At 48.8% G+C, this 13,185-nt stretch overlaps 5 protein-coding genes across 5 annotated transcripts; 2 read left to right on the top strand and 3 right to left on the bottom strand.

The window, feature by feature from the left end:
* The first annotated feature begins 514 nt into the window (after window positions 1-514).
* On the top strand, window positions 515-1,830 carry LOC131259224 (uncharacterized). The gene is made up of 2 exons (XM_058260664.1): window positions 515-769; window positions 846-1,830. The coding sequence occupies exons 1-2, from the start codon at window positions 579-581 to the stop codon at window positions 1,741-1,743; spliced, it is 1,089 nt and encodes a 362-aa protein (XP_058116647.1). The 5' UTR covers window positions 515-578; the 3' UTR covers window positions 1,744-1,830.
* A 67-nt stretch (window positions 1,831-1,897) lies between these two features.
* LOC131259223 (dynein regulatory complex protein 10-like) lies at window positions 1,898-3,325 on the bottom strand. Its single transcript, XM_058260663.1, has 4 exons — window positions 2,870-3,325; window positions 2,521-2,813; window positions 2,152-2,460; window positions 1,898-2,081 (listed from the first exon to the last, which is right to left on the bottom strand). The coding sequence occupies exons 1-4, from the start codon at window positions 3,323-3,325 to the stop codon at window positions 1,898-1,900; spliced, it is 1,242 nt and encodes a 413-aa protein (XP_058116646.1).
* A 226-nt stretch (window positions 3,326-3,551) lies between these two features.
* Window positions 3,552-4,607, bottom strand: LOC131269447 (uncharacterized). Its single transcript, XM_058271809.1, has one exon. The coding sequence runs from the start codon at window positions 4,605-4,607 to the stop codon at window positions 3,552-3,554; it is 1,056 nt and encodes a 351-aa protein (XP_058127792.1).
* A 285-nt stretch (window positions 4,608-4,892) lies between these two features.
* Window positions 4,893-8,151, top strand: LOC131259220 (dynein regulatory complex subunit 2). The gene is made up of 4 exons (XM_058260661.1): window positions 4,893-5,033; window positions 5,101-5,353; window positions 5,419-5,642; window positions 7,081-8,151. The coding sequence occupies exons 1-4, from the start codon at window positions 4,893-4,895 to the stop codon at window positions 8,149-8,151; spliced, it is 1,689 nt and encodes a 562-aa protein (XP_058116644.1).
* A 39-nt stretch (window positions 8,152-8,190) lies between these two features.
* On the bottom strand, window positions 8,191-11,468 carry LOC131259219 (differentially expressed in FDCP 6-like). Its single transcript, XM_058260660.1, has 4 exons — window positions 11,087-11,468; window positions 9,889-10,077; window positions 8,557-9,810; window positions 8,191-8,483 (listed from the first exon to the last, which is right to left on the bottom strand). Exons 1-4 carry the CDS (start codon window positions 11,183-11,185, stop codon window positions 8,361-8,363), a joined length of 1,665 nt encoding a protein of 554 aa, XP_058116643.1. The 5' UTR covers window positions 11,186-11,468; the 3' UTR covers window positions 8,191-8,360.
* Window positions 11,469-13,185: the final 1,717 nt, after the last annotated feature.

Below are 13,185 nucleotides of genomic sequence, written 5' to 3'. Positions count from 1 at the left end.
CTACACAATATTTTGGGAAACACCCTCAAGTATCTTCACTGAAAATTTCAAATCGATCCGACATCTAGATAAAAAGTTATTAAGTCTTAAGTACAGCAAAACGGAGTCTCCCATACAAAATGTATGGACTACCCGGGTAGTCCGGTTGAACGTTTGAGGGGTATCAACCGAAAAACGCAAATAAAAATTATTTAAATTCCTTGGAAAATTTTTTTTCTTTAGCAAAACGATCGAAAATGAATTTTTCTAGGTATTCTAAAAATTTCATGCCGATACGTCAATCCAATCATAAGTTAGAACAAAACAAAACTCCAAAAACTACCCGGGTAGGCGGTTGAACGGGTGACGGTTAATCAAATTTGGATTTTTTTTTACCGAAAGCTAAACAACTTCCTATGGGAAAGGTTGACTCATCCACCCAAATGTCACACAGGATCGTATTGACCAAACCTGATACTGACACCTTGTTTTCAAATCAAAACAAAGTTACGTGCGCTCTCGGATGGTGACTGTAAGGATTGTTTAGTTTGTTAGTGCAGCATATTTTATCCCATTTCCTTCGGCCCAGTCGCAAGCAAATGGCATCAATGATGCTTGGACAGCTGCTCCGCCGTCAAATAACTTCCGGCCGGGTCGCCTTCATCTCGCAGGCACGTCCCATCAATGTGGACAGTACGACGAAGCTCGGGTTTCCGTGCGCCTACTCCGACGAGGAAACGAAAAAGATTCTCAACACCCTGAACGAGCAGGACGTCGAAGAGCTGTACAAGTGAGTCCGATATCCGAACATAATTATATGAACAAGTTTAATCTGCCTCATTTTTCCAACTATCATTTCCATTTAGGTACAACATTTCAAAGTACCGGCTAAAAAAGATCGAAGGATGGCGCAAAAAGTTCGGTGCCTTTCTTTCGCTCGAGCAAGTGCTCGAGCTGGATGGGTTCGGTGTTACGGTGTTGAGAAAGTTTTACGATTCCATCGTGCACGGCCCAAAGGAGGACGCGGATGTGGCACCGAAGGCGATAAAGAAAGAGGTCAAATTCACCACTCCCGCCCTCAGCCCACAAGTGATTCCGAAGATAGGCAGCTGTGTGTCGGTGTACATTGGCCTCGACTATGTGACATGGGCCCGCTTTAAGTTGGATAAAGATCAACCTACCTCGCTGACCGGCTGGAACAGCTACAACATTAGCGACCGCAAGCTGCACATCAACGAGCTGATCCGAAACGTGTCCCAAATCAACCGGCTGATTCCGGAAGCCGATGTGTACGTGGTGGAAAATCCCCCGGTAGCGCAAGCCTCCGCAATGGGTTCGGCCGTGCAGACCAACATCAACGTGCAGCGGTCGCAGCTGATCGGCATGCTGATGCTTATGCTAGCCAACCGACCTTCCCCGTTGACCGGAAACGTAGAACATCCCACGGACGGAACGATCGGAAGCAATGTCTTCTTCCTTAAGCAATACCTGTCCGCCCGGCTGTTTGGAATATTTATCGGTAACGAACGGGTATCATCAGAGGACGTCATCCGGTCGCTAATGGAGAGACAGCTTGGTCCGAACGAGGAAGCACTCGAATCGATCCAGTCCCGTTTGGCCATTCCGTCCGGATTGAAGATTGTGTACGAGGAGAACGATCGCGCTGAACGTGAATTTCTAGGTCAATCACTGCTTCTTGGATTGACCTTCTTACGTTTGTGTATCTTCAAGTGTGAGGATAGTTTGAAGATTTTCCGACGCTAACAATAGTGCTGCGGAAAGCCCTGTGATAAATGCGCCCTAGTGAGTTAAATACACATATGGTATTATGAAAATTGTGAAATCTTTTTTGCCACTCAAACGCACAAACACATACGTGATTACAAAAATATCAATTGCGGTATCAAGGGACCAGATCTCACTTGCGCTTTCCCTTTCCCTTACGACCACGACCCTTGCCACGCATCTTACGCTTCCGCTCTGCAACCGAACGCCAGCATCTCTGAAGCACCTTTGCCGCACGATTCATCATAAACGCCTCGATCCGTTCCTCTTGCTCGCGAATCTCGATCTGGCGCTTTTCTTCCATCGCATCAAAGTATCTAAAACAAAATCAAACGATGTTACCAGATTGTCTTGCATGAATTTCCATGAGCCAACAGTAAGGATTACTTTTTCTCCTGTGGATCAAAGATGGTGCGCTTCCAACGGTCGTACTCCTGTTGGCGAGTGTTCAGTTTGGCCACCAGCTCCTTCAGCTCGTGCGTCCTTTCGCCGGCGTCCTTGTCGTACTTGTGCAACCACGACTGAAGCTGCTGGGTTAGTTTCAGTTTCTTCAGGCGGTTCGATTTTTCCACTGCCAAATCCTCCTGAAGCTGCTGCTGGTACGTTTTCATCGTACTGGCCGCTTCCTCTAGCAGATTATCGTATCGTTGATCACTCCGCTCGAAGTAGTGGAACATTTCCCGGTCGGAATCATTCCTACGGAGAAGGAAAAACGAGTAACCATGCGTTCCCTTTCGAAATCCTCGTCACCCTTACATGTACTTGATGATTTCCTCACGACTATTTTGGCCGAGCTCCTCCAGTTCCTTGGTGTACCGCTCGATCACGGCATACTTCTCCTGCACCGACTCCTCCAGCTTTTCCTTCTTCATCACCAGTATGTCCTCGATCTTGCGAATCTCCTTCTTGTTCCGCTCGTTGCGTGTCCACAAACGGTGCAGTATTTTCTCCTTGGCCAGATCTTTCTGAGCCGTCAGCTTCATCTTGTTGATGGTAAATTTACGGAATTCCCGAATGTTGGACAGGAAACGCCTGTACATCCCTGGAAGCTGAAGCAATTTCATGAAAGAAAGAAACATTTCAACGTGGTTTATCCAGGTCTTGCCTGCTTTACGTGGCCGGCGGTGGCCGCATGAAGTTCCTTCTTCGACAAAAGCGTAGCCAGTTCGATCAACTGTCCTCCCGGTAGCTTCAGCTGATCCACGTCGATATCGTTCTTCGTCATACCCGCGCCGGAGTTGGACGCAATGTATTGGCTCAAAAATTTGACCACATTCTTATCATCCTCCTCGAAGCAACCGTCCAACAGGGTCTCATTGTTGCAGATGATCGGCAGACAGAACAGCACCTCAAGCGTTTGGGTCATTTCGCCCAAGATGGTCCCGACTCGGCTGATCTGTATGTGGAATTCGACCTTCTGCAAACTCTCCGGATCGTACGAGTCGTACTCCTCCTCACCGTGGGCCATTATTTCGGACGTTATCTTCTCGACCATCGTCTTGACCGCGGCCACATCTTCCTCGGAATCTCCAGCACACACCGCCTCGAAGCTGTCGCCCATTTTTAGGAAAGTAAAAGGTATTCTGTATCAAATCTGTTTCGCTAAAGGTTTCAACAAACGACGCTTTCAAAATCGATCTATAGCAACCATGGAAACCATAGCAACCGTACTTGCGCAAATCAATTCCCACTGGTGTATGGATTTATATAAAAAGTATTCAACATTTTGTTTTGAATTCGTATGGATTTCAAAAATAATTTTGCATGTTTCATGTTCCGATGGGTTGTTACTTTCTTTTCTTTCCTTTACCTTTCTTGCCCTTCTTCGACTTTTTCGACCGTTTCACTTCAAGCGTGCGCTTCCAAGCCCGCTGTAGTACACGCACCGCATGCAGTTTCCTCATCTCTTCCACTTTTTCCTCGAAAGCAATCGCCTCAAATTCCCCAACTTGCTCTTTCAACTCCTGCAAACGCTCTTCTTGCGGTTTCAGGACCGTTTCCTTCCACTCCTCCAGTCCGGCCATCCGCTCCTCGAGCTCAAGCAACGACGGCATCGGTTCACCGATGAACTTGTCATACTTTTTAATCCACAGTTGCAGCTGCACGTGCAGCTTGGCAATCCGCTTCCGCTTCTGGTCGGACCGATCCAAACTAGCCTGGTATTCTGGTGTACTTTCAAACGGCGGGTGGCTTGATATTTCCTCTTGCAGACGTTGAATAACTCCATCACCGGAAAGCTTTATATCCACCAGCACTGCATTGGATGCGGACGTTTGATAATCCTTTTCTTGGCTGCTTTGAAGCTGAAGCTCCCGGCGTTGGGTTTGCCGTTCGGCTATTTTCCGTTTGTATTCCTCAATCTTGCGTTTTAGCGATTCCAGTTGAGTTTCTTGTAACATTATTAGCCGTGTCCATCGGAATGTTTCCTGCTCGGCACGATTTTTAATGACAACCGGAGGGCTTGGAGACCGTAGAAGGGATTTGTCGGCAACATGTTGTATTCTCTGTAGGATCTCCTGGAAAAATGGTGATGTTCCATCCTCCACACTGTCTGCTTTGCCTATTTTTCCTTCGAATTCCGTTAGAAGCTTCCTTAAATCTTCGTACGATGTTCTTTGGGATTCTAAAGCATCTCTGAATTTGTTCCAAAGATCTTTCTCATTTTCTTGTCCTTTACCGAAGTAAAACTCAACCCTACCGAGGGCTTCTAGATCTTTTAATAACTCCTCGAAAACCTCCTCAATCCGATGTTTCTGTAGAAAGAAGTCCAAATTCTCTCGGCCAGCTTTTTCTTCTGCCAAAAGATATTCCACCAACGATCCATCATCCGCGCACGACGCCATCGTTCAAGAAGACCCTCCTCCGATATGAGCAACTACAGAAAGTATCGGAGTTTGCGCACACTGCGATCGGTTTCCCCGGGAAACGCAATCGAAACTTCGGAGGGGTTGTTTTTCCGCGATAAACAAAGTCAGCCTACTTTGCGTTCAACAGACTAGATTAGCAAAACTTGACTGACACACCACCGGTATCGTGACCGCGTTGTCGTCCGCTTTAAAGTAGGTTATCAGATAAACAGACGTGTAAACTAATCGCCAAAAAACGCAAACAATAACGACGGCCTCAAAATGGGAAAGAAAAAGGGAGGAAATAAGAACAAGCTGGCCAAAATGTCCGAGGAGGAGCGCGCTCGGTATTTGCAACATCGAGCCGACATGGAGGAGGAAGCACGCCGTCGGAAGCAGCAGCTTATAGCGACGTTTATGAAGGTTGGTCCGAACGGCATCTCTTGGAACTTCTTGGGTAACTATCGGTAATGATTTTCTTTCACCACAGAACAAGCTGAAACGGGAGGATGCATTCGCCCGATTGAATCTGGCCAAAATCAACCAGGAGTGGCGCACGATACTGCGCAACATCAAGTGCAAGGAGCTGAAGGAGGAGGTGGAGGCGGTCGAGAAAACCTGCACCGAGTGCATCGAGAACAAGAATGCGGTCATCAAGCGGCTGCTGTGCGATCTGGACGAGTCGGAGGATCTCTACTCGACCATGCTGCACGCACATATGGAGCGGGTGGAGAAGATTATACGTAGGTTGTGGACGCAATTTCCCATTCGACGAGAGTGTTCCAACCCGGTTTGTTCTTTACCGCAGGGATCCACAATGATCGCGTTAACTTTCTCATGCAGCTGTACGAGCTGGACAAGCGGGAGCTGATCGAGAACTACGAGCGCGAGATGGATCTGTACAAGTCGAAGAAGTTCGGTCTACAGAAGGACCTGGAGTGTGTGTTCTACGGGTTGGTGGAAAAGGCCCGCACCGATCGGCTCCGGAACGACGAAGATCATATGCTGAAGAAGGACGAGCTAAAGAATTCGGTAACCAGTTCGTTGTACGATTTTCATCGTCTTGCTAGATTAACATTTATTTAACCCGAACGGAGAGGCGCGAAGAGGTGCTCGATGTGTGGATAAACTACACTAGAAGTACGAACAAGAAGTTAGAACATGGCGGAAGTGTCGACGTCCCAATCGTCACAGTTCGACTCAAACCGATCGGTCAGACACGTCACAAAGCGCATCGAATAATCACACTTGTCCTTAAGCCGGTTGTCCATGCCTAGCATCCGGAAGCATTCCTGTATCGAGTCGATGTAGAAGTCGCGCAACTCCCGCTCCCGGATGTCCTTCGTGATGACGTGCATCACCTTATGCTTCTCCGGGAACCCTTCCGCGTTGGTAGCCTTCAGCTCCTCGAAGAAACACTGCATCAGACAGGCACGATCACGCTCGAGTGATGAGTTTCCGCTGCGCGATCCATTGCCAGCGGTCGATTGTTGGGCGGGAGTGTTGTGGCCGAAGCTGCTGGAAAAATCTCCCCCAGTTCCTCCACCACCCATCGGTGGCCCCTGGCCGCCGGAGTAGTACTGGCGCTTGCGACGCTGGTGCTGCTGTCTCTCGTAGTCACGCATCATCATCATGTTGTCATCGTCGTACCGATCACGTTGACCCCGATCCTGGGATGGCTCCATCCTTGGACGTCCATTGCGTCCCTCACCGTTGCGTTGGCCTCTACCGTCCATCTGCCTCCGCTCGGTACCCTCTTCCGGACGGCCCATCCTTCGATCGCCCGCATTGGACTGGCTAGACCTACGCCTGTTGCCAGACATCTTACCACCCTCCCCCATCCTATGCTGTTCCTCGCTCGAGTCGTCCGTGTACGATGAGTCATAGTTCGGATATTCATCGCTCGAACGATTCTCACCCCCGTTCGTTATCTTGTTCAGGCACGTCTGTACGATCCGCTTGACATCCTCGGTGCTTGGACCTTCACTCGTGCGACACCGAAGTCCTTCCACTGGACGCAGCGAGCCGGCCAGAAACATCAGCAAAATCACTCCACCGACCACTACCGTAGCTGCCCCCCTCTTCCAGGTCATCACTTCGGCTGTTAGAACGACTTCGACATTCCGCTTCGCACGTTATCCCACCGTGAACTGGTTGAACTACAAGAATCCGATTCACTACACTCTGGCCCCTGGACGGTGATGGTGTGAGTTTATATAGACCGCCGTTTAATCCACCGGTTGATGGACAGACGCGGACGAATTGTAGCTGTCAGAATCAACAACAATAGGCCTATTTGCTCGAACCGGAGCCCGGTGAGAGATCATCAGCAAATCTGACACGTTAATTGACTGTGACCTCCGCGGTGGCTGCTTACATATCGTAAACGATATGACCACTCCACCATGATCCATTGAATGGCTCTTGGAAGCTTTGCAACCAACATTAATTTTTGTTTCCCTTCATTTAGATGATACTGAAGCTGGAAATGATCACCAAAGAGCGCGAGCGGGAAATGGAACGCCTGTGGAAGGAGTTCCAGCGGGTGCTGAATCTGTACCTGCGCAACACCGAGGAGTACCGGAACGAGTACAACACGCTGCGCGATCAGGACTCGAGCGATACGAAAAACATTCAGGACCACTACGCCGAGGTGGCCCGGCTGAGCGATCAGATTGCCGACTTGCGGCTCAAGCTGGCCACCCTCAAGGAGGAGCACGAGTTCAACATGAAGCAGATGCAAAAGAGCAAAGCGGAACTGCAGCTGCGGGTGCAGAACCTCAAGCAGGAGATGGAGGTGGGCAGTCGGCTCGACCAGGAGCAGCTGAAGACGCTCGCCGTGTACAGTAACGATGCGATCAAGCACCTCCAGGGGGTGCTAAAGAAGGTTAAATCCATCTTCCAGATAGCGACATTTTGCAAAAAGTATGAAACGGAATCGGAAGACCTGCTGCCGTTTGTGCAAAGCTCCCTAGGGAAGGCTCCTCCAAGAGCGGTTCCCTCGTCTTCCGGGGGTTCCGAGGCGACGAGCGAGCACGGTGAGGCTACATCGGAACCGGATGGCACAGTGGCCCTCATCGATGGTACGATGGAAAGCTTCAAGCGGGAGGTGTTCGATACGGCGGAACTGTTCGAAAACTTCTGGATGCGCTTCAATAAGGCACGCATCGATGTGGCCTGTTTGCGCGAAGAGAAGCAGCAGCTCATCGAGCGAAATGAGCAGCTAAAGGGGCACCTGAAGGACTACCTCATTACGGTCAACATGAACAGCGGAGGCCCGGTGGAAACGCACGAGGATCTCCTAACGAAGCGCCCAACGTCGATGAAGATCGAGAAGCTGGTACGCATCGACGAGCAGGTGATCGTGGATGACCGTGGCCTCGGTGCCAACCGGAAGGCCGTCCGGTTCCGCTCCAACGGACAACGGCGCCCCGTCACCTGCATCGAGGGTAACCTCAGCAACGCGATCCGCAACGATCGGCTTCTGGGCGTTCGGGCGAAGACATCGGATATTTACTCGATGGTACAGAATACGGCCTAGCGAGCGGGCGGACGGTTTCCTCTTCTTTTAGTTCCGGGTTTATTGCATGCTTAGGCGCTAGCTGTGGAGTGGTTAGTTCTTAAAAGTACTCAATACGTATATAACACAAATAAAACATAGGCAAGTAACGCGTACGTGTGGTGTTAATAAGTTACATTGGCGTGTGTAGGTCTGTGTGTCCACTCGGGGAATCGAACGGAGCGGGTCATCTAGCTAAACCTATGAGATGATCGGGTACCGGCCACCAGGACGGGCCTATCTGCCGCCACGAAGGATTGCGTCCGGCGGATCATGAACTCGCCAGCACTGGTACGATAAGTGGGAGACATGGCCTGCAAGAGAACACAAGGAAACGGATCGTTAATCCTCTGGCTAGCGAATGGGAGTCCTCCCGTACGCCCTCACCTGTAATTTTGCCTCAACGATACCCTTATTGTCTTCGGACAGTTGAATTTTCTGCCGCGCCAGTTTGAGTTCCCGATCCAACCGCTTCCGTTCCTCCTCCAGCTGGCGCAGCATGCTTTCCGCTTCGAGCAGTTTCTCCTCGTTCTCCTGCTGCCGGTACTCGAACTCGATACGCTTCTGGCGCTCCTGCTCCAGCAGGCTCTTCTGTTCGGCCTGCAGCTGCTCCAGCTCCTCCCGCTTTTCCCATTCCTCCGCCAGCACACGCGCCTGCAGTGCGCGGACAATCTCTTCGTCCCGTTTGGCCTGAATTTCATCCTCCAGCATCTTCTCGAGGCACAACTTTACGTCCTCGAGTTCGGCCACGCGCCGCGAATCCTCCCGGGCGACCGCTTCGTACTGCCGTGCCTGCGATTCCGCCGCCAAGCGGGCCAACTTTTCCTGCTCCAGCTGGACGTGTGTTTCTTCGAGCTTCTTCAGATGCTGGCTGCGCAGTTGCTCCTCCTCCCGCCGACGCCGTTGCTCCGTCTCACGCTGCTGCTTGCGCCGGTTCACCGTATCCCGCTGGAACCCTTCCCGTCCGGTCGAGTACGTGATGGCCAGCTGGAGGGCGGCGATCCACTGTAGGCGTGTCTTGTGGTCCAACGTGCCCAACTCGTACGTCCGATCGCCCGACACCAGTGTGAACCGTTGCACCTTCTCCTGCTTGCCGGAGCTCGAGTGGCTCGGCTTCACCATAAACTTCGAGTCGAGCACGATCGTGCCACAGACGTCCCGATCGGTTGGATGCTTGTAGTAAGCCAGCTCGCACGGTTGAAGCACGAAAAAGTACTCCCGGAACGTCGGCAGGAGGTACCCGCGCCGGAACAGATAGCCCTTCTTGATCACGTCCTCAATCAACGTCTGATACATATCGCCCACCGCCTCGCAGATCGACTCCCGGTAGTCGTTCACCTTGTCGTAGTTCTTGAACCGCAGCATCTCCAGCAGCTCCCCAAACTCGAGCGATTCGTCCGACGTGCGGAGATAGTCGTACTTCCCGTCGCCATCGTAGTTCAGTCCGAGCGAGTTCAGCAGATGCTTGATGATGATCAGCGCCTCCAGCGGGTGGATCTTCACCGTGAACACGTCCGGATCGTTCGGGTCGCTGGAGAGGTCGGCGACGAGGCAGAAAATCCGGAACAACTGATAGATGGCCTCCTCCGTGTAATACTCATCGTTCGTGAGGAAGTTCATCCGACAGACCAGCCAACAAACCTACGTCCAAAAACAGAAAACGAATGGCGTCATATTTCATTATCATTATTTTACCAAAAAACAAAACCAATCACTTACCTCATCGATTTTGGTTTCATAGTTTCGCAACGCCGCCAGCGGCAAATCGTTCGAAACGCTCGCAAACACTTCCTGCGCCAGATAGTACCGGTAGTGCTCGAAATTTAGTGTGGCCGTCGAGCGGAAGTGATCTAAGCCGCGCTCCACACCGTACAGATCCAGCAGTGTGGCAATGTTGGCCGTTAACACCTGCGGGGGAGGGCGGAGAGGAAAAGCAAACGTCGAACAGGTTTTTTGAGTAGGAAAAAAAGAATAAATGATATAAAAAGTAGTCTAAGACAAAATAATTGCTAGGGAGCTTCAAAATAAAAGTCGCCCAATAAAATGGTATGCTCTATTAACACTTCCTTACGGGGACCACGAGTCGGTTCATTGCTAATTAAATCGTTTTCACACTTTAAACATTCGAAAAAAAGAACGGTAGTAAAAGCTTCCTACAACGATCGAAGCCCCTATTACGGAATATTTATAACCGTTACCGGAAACTCCATCTAGATCAATTTACGAAGTAATAAAAAGTAATTGGTAGTAATAACTTTCAAAAATTATAACGAAAAGAATCTTAGTGTTCGTATCTGAATAGAGCTTGTTTCTTACTTACTACGGAAGTAAAAGGCATTCTTGTAAATGAGTCAACGATTCACTCAAAACTGCTCAACTTAAAAGGCTCATATTTGATTCATCCAAATTATCTTTAGTATGTACACTTTAGAAGTTTTCAGTCATGGTTTCTAGTCGTTCAACAATGTTCGCATGTATTACACCACCACTTTCTAAAACATGTGGACTGTTTTATTATTTTTGTTTGTCAGCTTTCTTTTATTACACACCAATATTATTTCTCTAAAATCATCAGATTTTTTTGTTTGTTAAATCTTCCAAAGATATTGCTTTTGTGCCTCATTTATGCTTTGCTAAAATAAAATTTTATAATTTTTACATTTTATATTTATTGATTACAAAAAACTCATACGAAATGTTCCAACTGTAAAACGCATATTTGAAGATGATCATAGATGAAAAAGCTACTTTATACACCTTATGAAAAATTCGGTAACACATGATTTAATTTAAGAGAACGAACAGAGTTAATCCTGATCCATAAATGGTTGGTACATTTTACTTATATCAAATACACTATAGTACAACTAAAAAAACATTGTCTCTAGTTCTTTGGCAAAACAGTGCGATTTCTTACCTTCAGTTTGGACTTGCTCACGAAACAATCTCGGTTCTGCTGCAACGCGTTGAACGCATGGCAAATGCTGTTGGTAACGTTCTTCAACAGTGTTGCCATTTTGATCCTGATTCTTTGGAATCTGTTCTTTGATTTGAAGCTCTTTCCTTAACCTGGTAGTTCGAGACACTCTGTTTACTAGCTGAGTTTAAATGGTAGACACTCGTTCACTCGACACAAAACACCAAACTTCACGGGTCGGTAGACCGTCTATTAGACCAGCGACACTTGACAATCAACTGTGCACCTATCACCCGGTTCAAAAGTACGCTCCACGCACACGGAACTGGCGACTCACTTGCGACACCAAACACCGAACGGCACGTCAGAGTTGTCCTGCGAGAGTGGCCGGTGGTACATGATGGTGAATCTACCAGCTCATCCCGGTCTGGTCGCGTGCAGGCTTGCACTGTGGTGGGGCGTCCGAAGATCGACTCCGACGGTGGTATCGACGGGAGATTAAGTTATTCTTCGGTGGGGACGTCGCGGCGTTCACCACTCGGCAGCAGAATTTCACAACGAACGAACGTGCTGGCAACGTGGCGCCGGCAATAATACATTTGGCAAGCACTCGTTCCCCCGTCTCCCTTTTCGGTGCGCGAATCGTCTTCACTTTCAGCTGGGGGAAGAAAAAAGGCAAAACAATCACAAGAGTCTGTGAATGAAGAATGAATTAAGAATGAAGAAATAATGATGATAAATGTTGGACGCTTTAGCGCATCGTTTTTTCCCATACGATGTAGGAGTATTTTCGCAACGCATATGCCGAGGTAAGGTGCTACATTAAACGCTATCAACAGCATCAGTGTGTTCTCCCCCTATCCCCATGTCCACCCCCAATGGCCAATGAACATACTTAAAGGGCATGCCCAACGTTTTCCCAGCATTCAGTAGCCTGGAAAAAGCTGACTATGTATAATTTTCCTCGTGTCGAGTGAGTCGTTAGTTATGTGTTATCTCTTAGCGCGGCCTTTCTTTCAGCGTATGTGAATGATGTCATAGGAGTTCCCCACCTCAACCCTTCGTGGACGTGGACAGGGCAATTTGAACGCCAAAACAAAGTCTATCGGGGCGCTTGATCACGCACGTTTCACTGATTGCAACAAAGCAGTACAAGATCGCGCGGTTTGGCGATGTGACGCATACAACAAGTGACGCCAAGGTAAGGGAATTCTATGCCTCGTTTTGGCTTGGTATAAATTCAGCTGTTAATTTGACTCAATTTAGTCACTCACTCTATAGCAAGGATTCATTACAGCGTTTTACATCTCAGTTAGCAATCCCGGTAGTGTACGTAGAACATTAAACCTACTGTAAAGTAATTGATGTTGAATCGTCCCTCCAAATGGCAACACAAACGGGTCAAGTAGACAATTCGTCACTTTCTAGAATCTACCGCAATGTTTGCTAGCGGTTGAATGTTTGTAATAGAGAAGACCAGTTGAGGGGTACAGGATAAGGTAGGCTATGATCGCTTTTTCGCATCACGAAACGAGCGCGAATCACAAAGAATTTCCCCTACTTTTACCTGCACCCCTCGATTGGTCGTGTCTACTACAAACATCCATGGGACAACTATCATTTTGGTAGATCCTAGAAAGCGACGAATTGTCTACTTGTCCGGTTTGTGTTGCCATTTGGAGATTTGACGATTCAACATCAAATACTTTATAGTAGGCTAGCATTGTTGGATGTTCTACGTGCACTACAGGGTTTGCTAACTGGGATGTAAAACGCTGGAATCCTACAATGTGGGACGGTTAACACAACTACAATGTAGTTGCCAATTAAACCTTCCTTACGGTCATGATTCCATAAACCTGCTCCAAATGCCATTAAGAGCCATTGCACAATAACCCAACTTCAATCTGACCCGATACATCTCTCTGCTCCAGATGAAGCCTGTCGATGAATCATTCGATCGCATAAGCTACCCAGTTCTAGCTGGACACTGGTCGATCTCGATTGCCTTTCTCTCCTTTTCCAGCCATCCAGATCGCTAGCTCGCCGAAGCTCCGGCAGGTTCCTCCGGCGGCGGCTCTGCTCCTGGTTTGATTTTG

This window comes from Anopheles coustani, chromosome 3 (assembly GCF_943734705.1).
Source record: "Anopheles coustani chromosome 3, idAnoCousDA_361_x.2, whole genome shotgun sequence".
Taxonomy (NCBI): domain Eukaryota; kingdom Metazoa; phylum Arthropoda; class Insecta; order Diptera; family Culicidae; genus Anopheles; species Anopheles coustani.
This window is presented reverse-complemented; position numbering and strand designations above follow the sequence as displayed.

Bases quoted from the DNA above. Each gene is read 5' to 3' on its own strand.
- LOC131259224 (XM_058260664.1), top strand. From the start codon at position 579: ATGGCATCAATGATGCTTGGACAGCTGCTCCGCCGTCAAATAACTTCC. The intron at 770-845 runs GTGAGTCCGATA...ATTTCCATTTAG, and splicing joins GACGTCGAAGAGCTGTACAA to GTACAACATTTCAAAGTACC.
- LOC131259223 (XM_058260663.1), bottom strand. From the start codon at position 3,325: ATGGGCGACAGCTTCGAGGCGGTGTGTGCTGGAGATTCCGAGGAAGAT. The intron at 2,814-2,869 runs GCAAGACCTGGA...AAATTGCTTCAG, and splicing joins CCGCCGGCCACGTAAAGCAG to CTTCCAGGGATGTACAGGCG. The intron at 2,461-2,520 runs GTAAGGGTGACG...CCTTCTCCGTAG, and splicing joins GAGGAAATCATCAAGTACAT to GAATGATTCCGACCGGGAAA.
- LOC131269447 (XM_058271809.1), bottom strand. From the start codon at position 4,607: ATGGCGTCGTGCGCGGATGATGGATCGTTGGTGGAATATCTTTTGGCA.
- LOC131259220 (XM_058260661.1), top strand. From the start codon at position 4,893: ATGGGAAAGAAAAAGGGAGGAAATAAGAACAAGCTGGCCAAAATGTCC. The intron at 5,354-5,418 runs GTAGGTTGTGGA...TCTTTACCGCAG, and splicing joins GCGGGTGGAGAAGATTATAC to GGATCCACAATGATCGCGTT. The intron at 5,643-7,080 runs GTAACCAGTTCG...CCCTTCATTTAG, and splicing joins AGGACGAGCTAAAGAATTCG to ATGATACTGAAGCTGGAAAT.
- LOC131259219 (XM_058260660.1), bottom strand. From the start codon at position 11,185: ATGGCAACACTGTTGAAGAACGTTACCAACAGCATTTGCCATGCGTTC. The intron at 10,078-11,086 runs GTAAGAAATCGC...CCTCCCCCGCAG, and splicing joins TGAGCAAGTCCAAACTGAAG to GTGTTAACGGCCAACATTGC. The intron at 8,484-8,556 runs GTGAGGGCGTAC...GTTCTCTTGCAG, and splicing joins TCGTTGAGGCAAAATTACAG to GCCATGTCTCCCACTTATCG.